Source organism: Anarhichas minor, unplaced genomic scaffold (genome assembly GCF_050575085.1).
Source record: "Anarhichas minor isolate MPS153535 unplaced genomic scaffold, ASM5057508v1 ptg000041l, whole genome shotgun sequence".
Taxonomy (NCBI): Eukaryota; Metazoa; Chordata; class Actinopteri; order Perciformes; family Anarhichadidae; genus Anarhichas; species Anarhichas minor.
Window position 1 is genome coordinate 172,312 of NW_027466487.1, and position 20,870 is coordinate 193,181.

The following is a 20,870-nucleotide window of genomic DNA, read 5'->3' on the forward strand; positions in this document are numbered from 1 at the left end:
CTAATAAAACAAGTAATTGATGTTTTTGTTTTACGTGAGAAGAGCTGAATGTCACTTGACTTAGCTGAAAAAGAGACTGTATCGATGTCGTTCATCTTTTTTTATATTAATAGAAAATGAAAGCACTTTGTACAAACATCCAACCCAGTAACATATTAAGACATCAATCATGCTGAATGGCCCTGCCAACACTTAGCACTTAAGTCATTAGACAATAGAAAATGCACATCCTCCATGAAAGTAAGGAGGAGAGAGAGTTTTCCAACAGAGATGAAATATAATTTTTGAAGTGGGCAATATCAATTTAAAGATGCACTGCTATTTACATTAAGTCTGTGATTTAGAGTCTAACTTTTGCCTCTCATAGTAATGACTCATTCTATAACGTATGTACCAAGTGATTCAAACGAGAGGATTTGTCCACAAGCATCTTGTTCGCTAACAATTCAAAGTTAAAATGTCCTATCTATTCAATCTTCCAGGTTGTCTATACCAGAGCCAGGAGTGCCGGCTGCTGATTCACTACGAACAGGGCTTCTCTGTGCTGGCTGACCCCAAACTGGGAGACGGGGACAATGGGGAGGAGAGAGGAGCTCACACACCCACCAGGCCCCGGGTGCTCCTGTCCTACCCCTACGAAAAACTAAAGATGTCCTCGGATGACGGAGTTCGCATGCTCTTCCTTGAATTTGGAGGGAAGGAGGGGGAGATTGTGAGTGTTTTGACACACACCATATTACAAGATGTGCTCTGATAGGAACTCTGTTGTTCACGGTCAACTGAAACTCCATTTAGTTCTGTGTATAAATAGTCAAACACAGGTGATGTGAAATCATGTGAAGTAATGCGAGTGGTTCTCTTTAGACTCACTAATGTTAAACAAGCACACAGGTAGAAAACCACCATAGAAAAGGCTGATTTGCTATTTTTCCAAATGTGGCACAGGGTAGTTCCGGTTTTAAATATAAGGTTTTAACATATCTAGACTAAAACGCAACTTTTTAAGATTTATTTAAACCCACGTAGCGTAATCTTAAACTTCAGTGTAAAATAGAGGTGTTTTGATCATTGTGTCAAAGTATAGGGGGCAGGGTTAACACACATCAGTGAAACAGGTCTGTTTAGAAGTTATAGACCTTGTTGTTATAGGCGATTCTCTCTAAATGCCACACCTGTTTTATGCAACTTATATGAACACACACACATGACCTCCATGCCCATTTCAGCCTCTTAAGGAGAAAACTGTGGCCGCCAAAGGGTGGGGTAATTTATGTGAACCAACCGAGTGAGCAATTAAGCTGCTGGTCGCAGCTAAAAACAATCTTCAATATCAAGCTTACTTTGCTGTGGTCGTGTTCATGCCTACTTTAAGGAGGCCTTCTGAGAAATGAAGCCCAACACCAACGAGTACAAGTCCATGAGACGGGCAGAGGGAAAGTGGAACAGCTGAAAGTAAATTACAGCACTTCATCATAAAATAAAGAACTTCACACATACGTAGGTGTTTTTCTTTAGCAATAGCCTGCCTGCCACTAACTGTAAGAGTTTTAATCTGTTTACACCACTCAACAGCTCCCTGTGTGGTGTTTCAGTGGCCACCTTCAAAGTTATCGATGTGTGTACCTGAAAGTACTCACACTCTCACTACTCAATATATGTATTACTGCTGCTGTTCAGTTATTAGCCTCTTGGATCTTATTTGACAACACTGATATAAATATTAATGTTGGTGTCTGGAGGATGAGCTCTTAACCCCCCCCCCCCCCCCCCGTCCCCCGTCCCCGTCCCCCCTCGCACTTCTACAAACAGTTTTTACCCCGAATCGCAACATTGATGTTTCATCATTCATAAAGCCATAGCACTGAGATTTACTATACGTTAGTGACGTTGAAAGCTAAAATATTTACTCTCTAGGCTTTTGGGATTTCAAATTGGAAACTGAGACGTTTTGTATCAATGTCTCGAACAACAGTCCACATACAGCTCCGTATAAAACTTCTGTCAGATACACTCGTGTTTCACGGCTCAGATACTGCTGAAGGCAAATAAGCAAAGACTTTGGAGCTTTGATTCAAAACCCTCTGTTGGCTACCATAGCAGAACAGATTTTGGTGTCTGTAGCATTTCTGAATCCCAACACAGTCATTCATACACAAGGCTTTATAAAAATCCCAAGGCACTTGCGGATGTGGCTGATGGCTCATTAGCTCAACATTTGAAAGTAGTGTTGACTACACTGTCACATTTGGCAGGGACTATGTATATCTAATTTTGTCACAGCAATTGACAGTCCCTCTCCCCCCATACAGAAAATGTATTATAGAGCAAGGATAAAGTTAAAACCATTGATGAGGTTTGGCAGTCTGTTCTCATCCCCAGGGCTTCAAATACCTACGCTTTGTCACCGACGCACAAGGCACCCTTCAGTGTCTGTAGGAGATGCGCCAGGCTTTCAAGTAACTACTATGTAAACCCATCCACGTCATTATTAGACGCTTAGAGAAAATGCTCCTTGCGTGTGATGACGTAGTATAAAGACCCATAAAACCCACACAGGATGGGAGGGAGGAGAGGTGGATGACACAGGACTTGCAACCAGCAGACTGGTGTTCGCGTCCCAAAGTGTGGTTGAGTTATTTTGAAGTTACTTGCTTTCCGTACTTATGTTGTTTATGTTTTACTTAGTTTACATACTTATTTTTAACCCAACTATAATGTTTTTTCCTAAACCTTACTAAATGGTTTTGTTGCCTAAACCTAAGAAAGTGTTTTTTCACATTGTTAACCACCTGTTAACTGCGACCGTGCGTTAGAAGATGAGGTCAAGGGCCCTGACCAAGCATGAAGTATATGTTGGGTTTAGAAACCAAAAAGTATATACACACCTCTGCTGTGGTTGACTTGCAAGGCTAATGCTAAATGCTAACTAAATGTTTGATTCAGCATGCTAACAAGCTCACAATGACAAAGCTAACATACTGATGTTCAGCGGGTACAATGATAACCATTTTCACCATCTTAGTTTAGCGCGTTAGCGTGCCAATATTTACTAATTAGCACTAAACACAAAGTACAACTGAGGCTGGCGAGAATTAAATATTTTAGCAGGTATTTGGTCGTAAACCAAAATGTTGGACAAATTAAAGCTTTGGCCTGATGATGGCAGGGGTTTAAAATTGGAGAGATCACCAGCATAACAATTCATGGCAATCCTGCAAGTTGTTGAGACATTTCCCTCGATAACTTTTAGCTGAACCACAAATATCAACCTGCTGGTGGCGTTCGTGGAAAAGTCGGGGGATCTCCAAAGTCATTAGAATTCATCCCTTGGCCGGCGTGGATATCTGCACCAAAGTCCACAGTAAACAACCAAATAGTGGAAATATTTCAGTCTGTGTTGGGCTAACTGACAGACCGACTGACATTGCCAATACTAAAGCCTTGCTAAAAAACTATGCTGAAAATCTGACTTTCTGGATACACCATATGTTTGTGGACCAATAATGATGTAGGTCTACTCATATTTTTTTTTACTGGATATACTGGATGAGATAGCCGCTAAAATGTGCTAAGTGTTAAATATGACCACCTAAACAGTCGTCCAAGTGTGAAGTTATGGGTTAAATCTCCCTTTAGACCTGAGGAACAGGATGTGAGTCATAGTACCACCGTTGATTCAGGCTATGAACAGAGCTTTGTTCACAGTGATGGTGTTTGTGTGTGTGCGCAGTGCTCAGCTCCAGCTAGGTCTGTCTAATCCGTGCCTCATGGGGAACTGTTTCCTGTGTAGTTGGTTCTGAATATACTTCTATGAGCTTTACAAACTATTTTTCTTTTCTTTCCCTCCCCTCTCTGTCATCCCTTCTGCTCCAATTAATTTTCACATCTTTTAAATATATTCTGTCCCGTTTGGTAATATTTGCATTACTCTGTTTTTTTGTACTTCTTAAATTTTTTTTTTTTTTCCCTTTTTCCTCCAGCAACTGGACCTCCACTCGTGTCCGAAGCCGATCGTCTTCATCCTCCACTCCTTCCTCTCTGCTAAGATCTATCGTCTGGGTCTGGTGGCCTGACCTCTCTAAAGGGACATTTAGTCTTTTTTGAAAGCATAAATCCACCTTGTTTCTCCACCTCTCTGCAGCCCGCATGCAGCAGTACGCCACGTCAAACTCCATCAGTCAGGTACCCAAGCTGAGTTGAATGTAGCCTCTATCTGGAAATTGACCTCAAACTCCAAGTCAATGAAACACTGGAGAAACTAACCCAGGTAGGTTTTTGCTTTGAGTGAAGTGGACTGTTTTTTGGGATAAACCCTCCCTTTACCGGCTGCATGGACTGAAGTGTTGACTGAAGAACCACAGAAGAAAACATGGACTGGACTAGAAAGAGAGGGATGATATATACGGACAGATGGACACAGATTGGGCATTACTGTCACGTCCAGGATTAGAAGGACTGGACACGATTGAGATGAATTCACTTTTAATTCAATCAAAATGTAATAGCGAACTGCCTTCCATTTACCAATTATATAATTTATTCACCATTAGCTCTCAAAGGTCATTCTGAATTTCACTCTGTCATTTTTCTTCACCAAACACTTGACACACTGGAAAAACTTTATGCATTTGTCTTTGTTAGCGTCCACTGAATCGTCTTGTTAGCGACGTCGTCATTCATCATCGAAACTGGTTGGCACAACCGCCCGCACAGTCTCCACCAATGTGACGGCTGACTGAAATTCAAAATGTCACCGTATTCTTTTAAGATGTTGCATACTGTGACCAAAGTAAGTAAAGTATTTCAGCATTTGACTGATTTATCTGAAGTCAGTTCTGATGTCTTCAGTTATAGAGAAAAGCCTCGGCTCCAATCAACATGAATTATAATATACACAAGCATTCAGATGTATTTTTTAAAATCACATTTAAATTCCATGTATTCTTTATCACTCAGAAAGAGCGCAATAGCTTGCTATGATACAGCCAACTTCAATTTCCACAGAGATACTAGTATTACATATGCATGGAGGTTTAAGATGAGGATAAATATGCGCATGTTTAATTAATCCCTAATGGTTCCATAGCCAAACAATGAGGTAATGTGCAGAATACTTTGGTAAACACATTTTGACCAGATACATTAGTTTGATCTTTTAGGGAAATATGCTTTTTCACTTTCTCGCAGAGAGTTTGATGAGCTACAGCCAGTTGCCTATTAGCTTAGCTTTGCTAACATTGGAAAACAGCTAGCTAGATAAGCTAGTTAATCAGAGAGCTCTAGAGGTGCTAGTAGGTGGAGTTTATTACTGTACCTTTGGACTGTCTGGCTGTTTCCTGTATGATAAGCTATCCAGCTACTGGTTATGGCCTTATATATAATGGACAGATGCGAGAGGGATATTTATCTTCTGATCTATTTCCCAAAATGTTAAACTATTCCTCAAAGGGTCTGCAGTCTTACTCCTTCCTCCTTTATCTCAGAGTGGATTGAGAGCTGTTCATGATTAAAAGCCTGTTTAATCAACTGAAATTCTTTGATAATCTCTGAGGAACGGAGCCTCTTTGCCTGGTTAACACACTAAAGCCAACATCTGCCATGAGTGATTCTAATATTCATATTTTAAAAAGTCTGTGCCACAGTCGCCCCATCAAGTATTATTTGTCTTTAATTATAGCAATATAAACATGATAGGAGTCTTCCGTCCTGCTTGGAGCAGCCAGTGCAGGACACTTTTTATTGGATGTTATGCAGCAGATCAAATCTATACACTGCACTGTCTCTGACATAGTCGGCTGCTGGGTCTTTTCCCGTGGCTTGAGACGACAAAGAGGAAGACAAAGAAAGTAATCATAGAGATCAAAGGGTGGATCAATAGTGTGGCTTCTATTATGGCTACTTTTCTCTTGGTTACGAGCACAGAAATACTCAACTAGCAGATATTTTGTGTTTGCTGTCTTGTTCATATCAAACACACATTTCCAATGACCAAGTATACACACACTCGCACTGTGAAGAATGATTTACACATTGTAATCCCACCACTCTCTAGAAGACGCCTCTGTTTTGTTGATACTAAAGTCATTGTGACACGTTTGTGTTCAGCCGAGAAGCCAGCACTCACTGATGACCTCAAGTGAGGAGAAGCTCTTTGAGTGAAGGTTGCTTTGATATGTAGAATACTCTGATGCCTTTGGCAGCTACTGTACTGTCACTCAGAATGACAAAGCCTAGTTTTTAACTCAAACAGTGCACATAAATCATGTATTTAACAAAAGCGACATGATGAGTTTGTTTTTATTGTCTTCACTTGTTTATTCATTTCTCAACAGCAAATACAAATCGAGAGAAGAAGCCTGGAAAATGTTGACATTTCACTTAAATCACATAAAAATGTAAATCACATCTAAAATTTGTTTGCTAACGATACTTGTTTTTAGTAGTAGGTTATTATTTCACCCTTCTTCTACTTTCAGAACTGAAATGAACCCTGCTGTAAACAGGGCAGTAATTTATCTTGGGACAGTTAGCATGAGAGGTGGTTCGCTGATATACTGCGTATTAGTGACAGTTTAGCTTGACTTGGGAAGCGTTTTATTGATCGGCTCAGCAGGAAGAATTCACGCGTCTTTAGCCAAAGAGCTTGACAGTAATTGAGTTGTAGGCAGCGCTTAACACAATCGTAACTCTTTGGCATTGTTAACTTGGCTCCTAGGTAATGAGCTGGCATCCTCTCTCTCTCCCTCACACACACACAAACAAATGGATGGACACGTTCATGTAATTGAGGGTAAGGAGTTTAGACCTCTCAAGCAATCATAACTCTTGACATTGTTCACCAGTTGACATTGTTTTATAGCAATTTCCCACCTTTCCCCCCACCTCTTTGTGTTTATCGCCGTTCCCCTTCTGCTCAGAGTTTTGTTGAATCAAGTCAGCATCTCTGTGGGACACTTAACGTCTGCAGATAGCAATTGTTGCATCATGTGAAAGAAAAACACAAAGAGCTCTCCAGGTCACCTTTCCCACTGAGACAGACAGAAAGCAGTGTTTGTGCCAATTTTAAGACCTAAAAACACACACGCATACAAATGGACCAACAATCACTGATGGAATTCAAACACACACACAAACATGCACGCTCACTAATAACCAGCTTTCTCACTGAGAGAGTTTGAGAGGGCTGTATTGACTTAGACTGTCAGCTTTTCATTTTGAGGGGCTGGACAAGAACCAGATCAATTAGCAATCAGGCATAAGTGTGTGTGTGTGTGTGTGTGTGTGTGTGTGTGTGTGTGTGTGTGTGTGTGTGTGTGTGTGTGTGTGTGTGTGTGTGTGTGTGTGTGTGTGTGTGTGTGTGTGTGTGTGTGTGTGTGTGTGTGTGTGTGTGTGTGTGTGTGTGTGTGTGTGTGTGTGTAACAAATGTCCAGAGTTGTGTTCATGTGCACACAGTGGATACTTATTTTTTGTTTGTGTGTGTGAAAAGCTTTTTGTCTTTGCATGCGAGTGTGCAGCCTGTATACTTTGCCTGCTGGAGAGTCTAGATCAAAATTGTGTACATAATAGGGGAGAGAGAGAACAGGGTGGGCAAAGCAAAAGGAAGGGCAAAGCCAATACCTGTCCAACTTAGACTGAACATGACTTTAACGTTTAACATTTAGGGATACTTTGTTCGGAACCATATTTTATTTCCTGAGTGTAAATTTTAATGTTGTGCTAAATTAAAGAAATACAAATAATTTAGACTACTTTCAGTAGTCTTGAGATGGGTTGAGAGGGAGTGAGTTGAGCACCAAGTCATCCACATGTCACTACTGCCCTGAACTCCCAAGTCTCAATGTGGCATGGTGGACATTATAAATAACACTTAAACAAAACCTTCTGCTACTATAGAAAACCTGTATGCTGTGTTCCAGACAGCAGAACACAGCGCTGTGCTTCAGTTTGTGGGTGGTTCCTTGTTACTTTTCTTCTTTGGTGGAAACAAGATTTAGAGTGCCTGACTCACAGCGAAGGTGGTCCTCACTCTCATCGTCAGGCATCACCCAAAAATCCTGCAACCGTCCTGACTCATCTGAAATATCTTCATCCTCCTCATTCTGACCAATTTCATAAAGGCTCCCTCAAAGTTTTCAGTCAAGGTTGACCAAACCTTTCTCTCAATGAGTTACACCCCATGAATCTCATGCTCGGGTCATCCACAGTAGGTCAATTTCCTCAATCAACTCACAAGTCATAAGCTGTCACACACTGGGTTCTGAGCTTGAGTCATGCAGTTGGACTCTGTTCAGGGCATAAAACACACCTGAAGCCTCTCGTTGTGCTACACAATTAGCTAAACCACCTGTAGCTAGCCGGCTACACAGCATTTTGGCTTAATTTAGAAAAGTAGCAATAAGATATTTAAAGGCATTTAACAACATATTGTGTAATAACACCGCATTATGTAATAGTCTGCTACATTTTGTAATAAACAGCTTGAACGCAATATGTAATAAATATCCCAGCATTTTATAATAAATGTTTGGATTTTACAATCTTCATCTGAGTGAATTACGAGTTTTTAGCACACACATTTAGGAGAATCGAGGCCTAAATATGATTGGAAATTGGTCATTTCTAATTAGAGGACAAAAACTACAGCACAGCTAAGGTTTGATATATCAGTGCTGTTTTTGAAAACAGTATATAAAGCATATATTCATGATTTTAAGTCTGATAATCTATTCTGTGAAACTCCAGTGTCATTTGCAATGAAAGGTTGTTTTTATGATTTTACCATAGAAATGCTTCATGGCAACAAGAGACAGATGGCCTTTTTATTGGATATTCTTATAATGGGTTTTGTCTCCAGCTACAATTCATTATCGACCTCCATGGTCCGCCACCTGAGGCATCTCCTCAATGCTGGTTGGAAATCCAAGGTGTTTTTCAAGAAAACAGAATCCAGTCAGTGGATGATGAAGGTGTTATTACTTATTCTACTTTTACAATAGTCAATTCATCTTTAACCTTCCTTTTATTATTAAAACAAACAGTTTTACTGCAGTTAGTACATGCTAAATGTATTGACATTTGTCTTAAATATATTCAACCTTCTCTTAGACGCCTGATGCGTACTGGGAATCAACTAATTACTCGTTAGTCTACAGGTTCTACACCTTCCGTTCTCTGGACGAAGGAAAGACTGTAGGCGGTTAAATAGTCGATAGCTGCTGAAAAGTGACTTTCATTCATTGTCAGAAAGACCTGACCACTGTTGCATTTTCCAATTTTTCTTAAACTGGATGCGCCTGGACGATAATAATGAGACAGAAGGCGATGAGAGGGGGGAGTGCATTGAGCTTGTTGAAGGAGATACTCAAGTGGGATGGGAAAGATGACCCCTCAAGATATTCTCAACCACCTATTTATTACCAACAGCTCCCTCAACAGCAGCAGTGTGTGTGCATCTGTTTGTCTGCGTGGTGAGCTATGAGCGCTTACGTTCCTGCTTTGCACATCGAAAATACTCATTACAACCAGGTGGGAATCCTGTTTGCTGCCCATTAACATAGCAGTGTGACTTTATGTTTTGATAGTGATGGACCTGTGGAGTCTGCAGCAGCCAGGCCCAGAGCAGTTACGACAAAAACAGGGCGAATACTAACTGTGGGTATTCACATGTTTAGTCCCCACTCTGCTGCAGTTCCTGTCACCGCTCTGGTCGCCACCAAGATCCACCCACACAAAAGCAGATCGCTCCCTCCCCCACCTCGGGTAAGAAAAACGTATCTTGTTTGAGACATTCCACATTGCTGTTTGATCTGGGGATGGTTGAGGTATCTATTGTCTATTGTTTTTTTTTTAGACAAGAAGAAGAAAAAAAGAAGAACTGCTGCAAATGCTTCTTCTCTTGAAAGAAGAGGACGTTCTGCTTTTGCTGAGAAATTAGCCAGGGCAACCAATTTGGGGTTTCAAATTGGGCTTAATCTGTACAGTCTCCTTGTAGCAGTGTACAGGCTGAGCATTGACATTGCAATATATAATCTTTATATCATAGATACAAGCCTACATATATAAATGTGTTTATTGTTTGACCACTCCACAGCAAGCTAAAAAAACACAAAACGCACACCTCTGACATATTATTACCTTAATCATTAAGCAAATGAGCATACAGCGATAGTGCTGGTGATGCTGGTACAAGTCGCTCTACAGGATAGCACTTTCTTGAGGCCTAGTTAGGCTCAAATATTCTCAACACAAAGTCTTGTCATCTGGCTCAGACATTTTTTTTTTTTGCTGTGTTTATCCTAAATCAAAGGAATATGGGCCATTTTGTTTCACTTTACTTAATGTCTTTTAAGTTTTAGCACGTATGTCGAATGTGATATCTGAGCTGATAACTCAGCGAACACAACTGGTCTCTGATGTGATACACATGAGAACATTCACAATTAATCTGTTAGACAAAGGCACACTTTGTAGGCACTGCAAGAGAAAGAAACTGGGTCATCGCCTCACTCTGTCCCTGTTATTATCTGTTAATGTACATGAAGAAGATGAGTAAGCTTCTCAGCAACATACACACTGTACATGAACACACACAGAAGGACACACTGTCTTACTAAAGCAGATAGAAAGCATGTTTGTGAGGTGAAGTCGCTGCCGTGACCCTCCCACTTAACACATGCTGCACCTCAAGCTCGGTTACTCTCAAAAACAACCGCCCACACGCAACCTATACACATACGTGGCCTCAAATCACGGAACTATGTACTCCCACTGACTGTACACAACATCTCCTTTTCTCACACACGCACACACACACAGAAATACAAAGTACCAGTCTCTGGGAACCTGACGATAAAAGAGATGAGGGGTGAGGAAGGGGTGTGTGTGAGAGAAAGGAATGTTTCGGGATGCCACTGCCAAGTCCCTACACTACCCCAGAATGCACCCCCATCTCTCTTTCTAACACACACACACACACACACACACACACACACACACACACACACACACACACACACACAGAGTCTTTTGTGTTCTACTCTGTCCCATCAACCTGTGCACAGAGGCACAGGGATAGATTCATCTGTAATGCATGTGCATGTGTGCCTTGCTTTCTTGCACATGTGAATGGATCCCACGAGTAACGCAAGCTGTCATGAAAACAGTACCAATGGGAGTTGGAAGCTGTGAATTTTTAGTTTAAACACCATGACAACATTATGTCATTACAAGATTATCAGGCCAGCAGAGCAGGATTTCAACTGGATCTGTGTGCGATTCATTGGAGAGGAGATGCAAGTGATATGATAATGATAAATGTAACATTTATGTAGCACAAAGTGCTTTAAATCATAAAAGCAGAAATAAGAGACAGCAGTCATGAGATAACAGAAGTACAAGGTCAGAAATACAAATAATATTTAGTTTAAAACTGACAGTGTTCAGTGATGCCTTCTTGCTGATGCTTTACCTGCTGGATGACAGTTCTTACAAAGGTAGTTGTTTAGGCTGACGTCCAGCATCTCGAACACCAGACACTTCCACAATTCACCGTAAAACATGGCGATGTTCCACCGGTCCAGGTTGTTGCCATTAGTGGTCCACTAACACGGTCAGCATAGACGCATGAAGATACTTAATTGACATGCTTATTTGTGGAACGAGAGAAGTTAGGCAAAAAATGACCCCTTTTCACAGACTAGGTAAAAAGAAATTACCATGTTGGCCTTGACGCAATCAGACAACTACAGCTCATTCAGAATGCTGTTTACAGAGACGAAAAGTGGAGCAGATTACTCCAATTAACAAAAGAAAGAGTAGCATCAATCTGTTCATCCAATCCTTGGCAAGAAAGCAAATATACATATTTACCCAACTGTCAAACCATTCCTTCCAGTTAAAATAAAATGAAAAAATAATGCTTATAAAACAAGAAGATAAAACAAAGTAAAGTAAGAAATACATTCCAGCTGTGTGTGAGAAGTTTACATGTTGTCTCATGTTGTCACACGCCGGTCCAGTATCATCTCTCAGAGGAATGTTTTGGCACAGGTGCACAGGCTAGATGGCAATCATGATTGTATTTTCATTTATAACTGTTTTGTCCCCGAAATGGGCACTGTCACACATTGATGCACCTGTACAAAATCAGCCACCTACACATACTAACACAAAATTACACCCACCCAAGTTTAATGACTTGAGAACTAATGACTAAATAATTGGACGCATTTTAGGCAAAACTTAGTGCATAATTCAGTGTGGAGAAGGCTTTTTAACAACATTAAGACCAGCATGTAGGGAGATCAAATTTACAGAAGACAAAATCAAAGTTAAATTAGTTTTTTGTCGTGCTTTAGACAAAATGTGAAAGAAACTTCAGAGGCAGTGCAATTGCACATAAGGTCAATGCAAAGATGCGAGTGACATGGGCGAATTGAGACAAAGATGCATAAATGCAAGTTGAAATTTTGCACTTTTCCCAATTGACTACACCTTAAACATATAGAGATGAAAGAACAAATGAAAAAGACTTTCAAAACACTGCATTAGCAAAAGTTAAGAGTTCAGTCCTAATAGTGACTATAGTGCAGTGGCAAGTCCAAAATGTTTCATCAAGAAACTACTTTGGCGATGGATGGCTTTACTGAAGGGCCACATCAAACAGGTAGATAACAATGTAACATCGTAGCGCATGAATTAGCTCTTCGGTACACAATGCTGATCAGGAACTAAACGTACACAATGAATTAGCCTTTTGGTCCAGTTGTCATGAAGACAGACATTCTGCTTTTCTCTGTTTTCTCCTCACACACAGATTAAATTGTTTCCCTCACAAACAAGCAACAGAGTGAAAACTTTACACTTTTCATATGTCTGATGAAACAGTTTAGATAGAAGATAGAAGACTGTATTTTACTCTGCAACCTCTCCTTCCCCCTTTAGTTGCATGAATCTGCTTCTGCCCATTTGTCCCTGGAACAAGAACCTCCCACGGCCATTAATAACATTTATTTAATATGTTGCAACAAGCAGCAGTGACAACAGATGGGCAACTCATCTATTTCTGCTGTATTCATTTAATGGGCCCACAGATCATCTCTGTAAATCATTTAGGGTCCTGGCATTAAAACCAAGAAGCAACGTCTACTGCAATATCTGGTTGTGGATTTGTTGTTCTACACTTTTGTGATTTTGTCTTCCTTTGAAAGTTGTATATCTGACATTGTTGTGACTTAAATGTGTACAAAGTATTATTAACACAGGAACAAAAAGTTTCTGTCTCCATGCTTAGTTACATGTATCCCTTATTACCAAGGACTAGTGATAAGTGGCACCATTTGTTGTCTCCTCTTCTGCACAGCCACAAAGTATTTTCCTTTTCTGGTCATTTTCTATCAAGGATTTTGTTGTGTGACACAGATGCATGAGGTACAATCTAAACTGTATCATCTCTTGTTGGTCCACTGCGATACAACCAGCACATGCAGATAATATACCTTGTATTGTTATTATTATATTGGATATTTCTTGGAACAAATGTAGGACATTTACTTTAAAAAATCTCTTAATTGGTACAGTAAAAATGTTTCATTTTCTGTAAATGTGTAGTCAGAGATTTCCTCAACTTATATGCATTAGTCATTGTGTGGAATTATTGAGAAAAGTATTTCTATATCACCTCAAATATTCCGAAATTAGCTTTTTGAATGTTCAAATATTTAGTACTTTTACTCTGAAAGATCTTTTAATTTGTACAGTAAAAATGTTTCATTTTCACTATGGGAGGAGTCAACGATGTCTTGAAGACATATGCATCAGTCATTGTTTGGAATTATTGAGAAAATAGTTTTTATATCACCTCAAATATTCAGAAATGTATCCATTTCTTGGGACAAATGTATAACTTTTATTTTAAATGTCTCTTATTTGGTACAGTAAAAATGTCTGATTTTCAGTATGGGCGGAGTCAACAATGTCCTCAACACATATATATCAGTCATTGTCTGGAATTATTGAGAAAATACTTTTTATAACACGTTATTACTGGAGAGAGAGACAATGAGGGAGAAAGAAAGAGTAGGGGTGGGGGACAAAAACATAAAAAGTTTATTAGAGAAAATGTTTTTCTCTTCATTGAATCACAAATACACATTTTGCTGATTAAAACAGACAGTTAGGACTAACTGATGACTGCTGTGCTGCTTTTTTAACTCAATAATATTTGTTTGTAGCAGGCTTATGATCGTAATCAAATAACACTTTAAATATTCAGTTATTAGATATTTTGTCGGTAGAAATGTATGAGAAAAATTGCTGACATCAGGTATTACTTTTATTGTCCTTGCCCCGAATTTTTATCATTCAAATCTTACTGGAAAAATGTATTTTACCACTTTGATTGTCTCACGGATGTCAAGGTCAGCACAGTCCTTAATATCTATTATGGCTTCTTCTGGGGATCCACCAAAGAGCACATGCAGGATAGCTGGGCTGAGTCCTCCAAGGCATGGCCCATTATGGAGGAATGAATGACCAAGCATTCGGCCAGCAGCAACAAAGAAGTCATGCTCCAAAAGGTAATGCCAAGTGGAGGGAATCAGATGATCTTGTTCCCCCTCAAAAAGAAGAGTTCCTCCTGGTACTTCAATTAAAAGAGAAAAGTGAAAGAACATTGATAGTGCAGAATGTAAAGGACATAGACATTCAAACTTTCATACAGAATTAATAAGGAAATATCAATCAGCCACTGAATACTTTGGGTGATCCTGTAGAGAAAATGTAGGATCTAGGTCAACTATCTCAGGAGCAGCCACACGTCCCTGAGAGGTGGCACGCAGTAGTTTGTGTTGCTGGCCCTTGTTGTCTCACTTGTAGTCTTGTCAACATGCTCACAAATCTACCTTCACTTCGGGAGGCACTTTCTGTGGTCACAACAATTTCGACCTCACCACTGCTCTGTGATGGTCTTGGGTAAAGAGAAGCACGTTTTGTTATTGGGGCCAGGATATTTTATATTACACATTCACAAAAACACTGCAACTAGAAAAGAATGGTCATATCAATAGAATAGAATAAATCCATTCAAATTCAACTTTCCCTCAAGACCAATATTCAGGATCATACAGGATCATCCACATTCAACATGCTTTACATCTTTTGGCAGACTCCAGAGCCTAATGCTTCATGTCTGATGTACGACTACTTGAGTGCTTGACAAATGTGATGTTTTAGTTCTGTAGAGCGATACCTCACGCACTCATCACTGTGAGCCTTGATTCTTGTAAAAGGGAACTCCTCTCCACACGTCACACATTTCTGAGGTGGTCTAACGAGCTCATTACTGCATTCTGGTTGACATGCCTGTAAACAAGATCATTTTAAAATGTAACACAAGCTATACTTGTGTAAATGTTCATACTCTTGCCATTTTCATATGGGAACACCAATTTAAAAGTGAGGATCTTACAGGGGTCCAGATTCAGGTTTCTTTGGAGTGGTCGGATGGAAATTGTAGCATGACCAATCTGTGTTTGTGGATCTTTTAAATGTCTCACATGGTAACCCTCATTGGGACATGGTATGATGATCAGTTGGCGACTTCGTGTTGTTCCAGAGATTTTGAGCAACTCAAATCCTCCCCCTTGTCTGAGTTTTGGATATGCCTCTAAAATGAATTCTCTAAAGTCATCTGGATCTGTATGACCACCTGAAAATAGAAGATAATAATACAAACAACCAATCTAACTTGAAATATAATAACGTTTAATGTTTTTGAAAGGTAACTTGATTCAAGAAAAATACGTGTGTCCATCATGATGCCTGACTTACCTCGGAATGCAAGACGTTTTCCCCCTAGTCCTGCAGCAGCAAGTCCATCTCTGGCTTATCGGTTTGTCCTCAATACAACAGAAAGAGTGAGTGTACGAATGAAGTTGTGCAGGCGCAGCAACAGTTCCTTCTCGCTCTAATGGATGGACCAAACGGTCTAGAAACCTCGGCTCGAATCATGTGAAGAGGATAAGCTATAATCAGAGAATAAGGACGTTGCAGAAGACGCATGTTGGCTAACGATATCATCGCACACTTTACAGGAATGCGATCGAATAAATAAATCACTCATCACCGGCGATAGTAATTTAGTCTACACAAGGGATTTAGCATGGAAAACATCCCGCAGCGGGTCTGCCAGCGGCCGCCCGGTCGAAGCCATCAGTGCTGCTAGCTAGTTTTTTACATTGGAAGGAGTCTTCTAAATGGGACAGCCTCGTCGCAGCCGCAGTGAAGCATTCGGTCTCCAAATGGCCACAGCTGGCGCATAGAATGACTTCACACATGATTCTCAAGATGAAAGGCAAAACAGACTCTGTAGAACGGCATGACGTCACAAAGAGACAATCATTTGTCCAGATCAAAGGCAAAGAAACTATAAAGCCTACCTACCCCAGACTTTGTCCACAGTTATTGAGAACTTTCAAGACACACCAGTAGCCTACAGTAGAAGCAAGAAAGCAAAATGAATGTACTTTGGCAGGGTATAAGAAGAAGGTCAACGAATAATGGCCTTATACAGCGGCTAAATGTGGCTGAACATAACAATGATGTCGCGTCGGCCCGAAATAATGACCTTGAACAGCGGCTAAAGGTGGCTGAACATAACACTAATGACCTTGAACAGCGGCTAAAGGTGGCTGAACATAACAACGATGTCGAGTCGGCCCGAAATAATGACCTTGAACAGCGGCTAAAGGTGGCTGAACATAACAACGATGTCGAGTCGGCCCGAAATAATGACCTTGAACAGCGGCTAAAGGTGGCTGAACATAACAACGATGTCGAGTCGGCCCGAAATAATGACCTTGAACAGCGGCTAAAGGTGGCTGAACATAACGATGTCGAGTCTGCCCGAAATAATGACCTTGAACAGCGGCTAAAGGGGGTTGAAAATAACAACGATGTCGAATCGGCCCGAAATAATGACCTTGAACAGCGGCTAAAGGTGGCTGAACATAACACTGATGACCTTGAACGGCGGCTAAAGGTGGCTGAACATAACAACGATGTCGAGTCGGCCCGAAATAATGACCTTGAACAGCGGCTAAAGGTGGTTGAACATAACGATGTCAAGTCGGCCCGAAATAATGACCTTGAACAGTGGCTAAAGGTGGCTGAACATAACACTAATGACCTTGAACAGCGGCTAAAGGTGGCTGAACATAACAATGATGACCTTGAACAGCGGCTAAAGGTGGCTGAACATAACAACGATGTCGAGTCGGCCCGAAATAATGACCTTGAACAGCGGCTAAAGGTGGCTGAACATAACAACGATGTCGAGTCGGCCCGAAATAATGACCTTGAACAGCGGCTAAAGGTGGCTGAACATAACAACGATGTCGAGTCGGCCCGAAATAATGACCTTGAACAGCGGCTAAAGGTGGCTGAACATAACAACGATGTCGAGTCGGCCCGAAATAATGACCTTGAACAGCGGCTAAAGGTGGCTGAACATAACGATGTCGAGTCTGCCCGAAATAATGACCTTGAACAGCGGCTAAAGGGGGTTGAAAATAACAACGATGTCGAATCGGCCCGAAATAATGACCTTGAACAGCGGCTAAAGGTAGCTGAACATAACACTGATGACCTTGAACGGCGGCTAAAGGTGGCTGAACATAACAACGATGTCGAGTCGGCCCGAAATAATGACCTTTAACAGCGGCTAAAGGTGGTTGAACATAACGATGTCAAGTCGGCCCGAAATAATGACCTTGAACAGTGGCTAAAGGTGGCTGAACATAACACTAATGACCTTGAACAGCGGCTAAAGGTGGCTGAACATAACAATGATGACCTTGAACAGCGGCTAAAGGTGGCTGAACATAACAACGATGTCGAGTCGGCCCGAAATAATGACCTTGAACAGCGGCTAAAGGTGGCTGAACATAACAACGATGTCGAGTCGGCCCGAAATAATGACCTTGAACAGCGGCTAAAGGTGGCTGAACATAACAACGATGTCGAGTCGGCCCGAAATAATGACCTTGAACAGCGGCTAAAGGTGGCTGAACATAACAACGATGTCGAGTCTGCCCGAAATAATGACCTTGAACAGCGGCTAAAGGGGGTTGAAAATAACAACGATGTCGAATCGGCCCGAAATAATGACCTTGAACAGCGGCTAAAGGTGGCTGAACATAACAACGATGTCAAGTCAGCCCGAAATAATGACCTTGAACAGCGGCTAAAGGGGGTTGAAAATAACAACGATGTCGAATCGGCCCGAAATAATGACCTTGAACAGCGGCTAAAGGTGGCTGAACATAACACTGATGACCTTGAACGGCGGCTAAAGGTGGCTGAACATAACAACGATGTCGAGTCGGCCCGAAATAATGACCTTGAACAGCGGCTAAAGGTGGTTGAACATAACGATGTCAAGTCGGCCCGAAATAATGACCTTGAACAGTGGCTAAAGGTGGCTGAACATAACACTAATGACCTTGAACAGCGGCTAAAGGTGGCTGAACATAACAATGATGACCTTGAACAGCGGCTAAAGGTGGCTGAACATAACAACGATGTCGAGTCGGCCCGAAATAATGACCTTGAACAGCGGCTAAAGGTGGCTGAACATAACAACAATGTCGAGTCGGCCCGAAATAATGACCTTGAACAGCGGCTAAAGGTGGCTGAACATAACAACGATGTCGAGTCTGCCTGAAATAATGACCTTGAACGGCGGCTAAAGGTGGCTGAACATAACAACGATGTCGAGTCGGCCCGACATAATGACCTTGAACAGCGGCTAAAGGTAGTTGAACATAACAACGATGTCGAGTCGGCCCGAAATAATGACCTTGAACAGCGGCTAAAGGTGGCTGAACATAACAATGCTGCTGAGACTCAGACCAGAAGTTGGTGGTTTCGCTATGGCAAAGGTCTACTGGCAGCAGGATTGTTTGTTGGTGGAGTGGAAATAGTGAGAACTTTAATATCTCAGATTGGATAGTGCAAGTGATGAAATTGTGATTAGCACAAAGATAACATGTTGTGAGTGTGATGCCCACCAATGTGTTAGCGGGACGTGAAGAGCGAAGTAGGATGTGAAATCCTTCTTTTCGAGTGACTAAGCGTTCAGGAGAGAACTGCAAGGTTAAAATAATGTTTATTTTCGTTGTTTAGTGCTGTATGGAATTGGTGTCCGTCTGCGCTACATGTGCATCTGAGGTAGCACAAAGATAACATGTTGCGAGTGTGATGCCCACCAATGTGTGTTATGTATTTTTGTTTTTATGCACAGCCAATATGTTTTAAGGTGAGCACACTTGTTTATTCCAGCAATAGTTTTATAAGTGACTGACCTAGTGGGAACAATGATGTTGCCACTAAAGCCACTAGAAGGCACTGTACTCCAGAGAAAGCTAGCGGGACATGAAGAGCGAAGCAGGATGTGAAATCCTTCTTTTCGAGTGACTAAGCGTTCAGGAGAGAACTGCAAGGCTAATAATGTTTAGCATTTTAAGACCATCCTACAGTTATAGATTCTGTTATCCTTCAAGTTCGAGAACATTTAATGTGCATGTACTGTACCGAAAATGTTTATTTTCGTTGTTTAGTGCTGTATGGAATTGGTGTCCGTCTGCGCTACATGTGCATTTGAGGTAGCACAAAGATAACATGTTGTGAGTGTGATGCCCACCAATGTGTGTTATGTATTTTGTTTTCATCCACAGCCAATATGTTTTAAAGTGAGCACACTTGTTTATTCCAGCAATAGTTGTTGGCAATATAACTATTGTTCTTCTAATCTTTATTCTTCAACTATTTCTTCCGTACGTATTTTGACACTCTTCTTCTTCCACATTTGGCGTCCTCACTACAGCACACACACAGGTGTATTTCTCTGTCTGTCTCCCCCCCCCCCCCCCCCCACACACACACAACTTGGAGGCATTGTTAGACCTCCTGTCTGTCTGTCTTTATGCCTGTCAATTCAATTCAATTCAAATTCAAATTTTGCATTATTGGCATGAACGTTTACAAACGGTATTGCCAAAGCATCAGAAAATTAAACATACAATAACATCAATACACAATAATATTAATAATATATCTCTCTGTGTCTCTCTCTCTCAAATTCAAACAAATATTACAAATATGGAGAATAAAGTTTCCTCTATTTAAAGAGAGCAGACAATTCTTAATTCTCATAATTAGTACCAAAGTGCACCCAAGTAACAAACCAAAACATGACTAAGTTATTCCCGTTTATTGAACAGTCCAGCTATCCTCACCGCATTTGGCTTCTCGAGGATAGTCATAAAACTGTCTTTGTATCGGCATTATTCATGCAGGTAATAACAATGCCAACTCAGAATAAAACTATCCGCTGCTGTGAAGTTGAAGCGGTTTTTTTGTTGCGAAGTTCAACTTCAAGCAGATCATTTTATGTTATCTTGGCAAGGAGGAGATTTTTCTGTTGTTGCCAGAAACCTGTAGCCAGCTCCTCTTGGAGAAAAGACAGCATGGTGCCAGCAGTGGAACGACTGCCTGAGACTGTTGCGTCTCATTATGGCCATCCAGAAATCTTAGCAGCGTTCCTCATCAGTCGGTATAACCATCAGTGATAATCGGTGCTTCATGGTGTTCTGCACTGCTCCTGGCTTTGCTGTCAGACTCTGAATAACAGCTACCATTCAGACTGGGCTGTTAGTCGTTACACTGATAATATAACAATACATATTGTGAGAGATTGCACACATACTATATTATTATTATTCTAAACAAAAACACACACACACACACACACACACACACACACAGGTACCCATTGCCTCAGGTGGTAATCAGGAAGTTACACTGTGCCCAAA

The 20,870-nt window shown here is 41.0% G+C and overlaps 1 protein-coding gene across 1 annotated transcript in view; it reads left to right on the forward strand.

Annotated features, from left to right (window-relative positions):
• The window catches only part of sntb1 (syntrophin, basic 1), a 37,793-nt gene extending 31,512 nt beyond the window's left edge, over positions 1-6,281 (forward strand). Inside the window, exons 8-9 of the mRNA XM_076109723.1 lie at positions 483-712; positions 3,981-6,281. Coding sequence (XP_075965838.1) covers positions 483-712; positions 3,981-4,073 — 323 coding nt within the window. The 3' untranslated portion in view covers positions 4,074-6,281. The remainder of the gene's footprint in view (positions 1-482; positions 713-3,980) is intronic.
• The last annotated feature ends 14,589 nt before the right edge of the window (positions 6,282-20,870 follow it).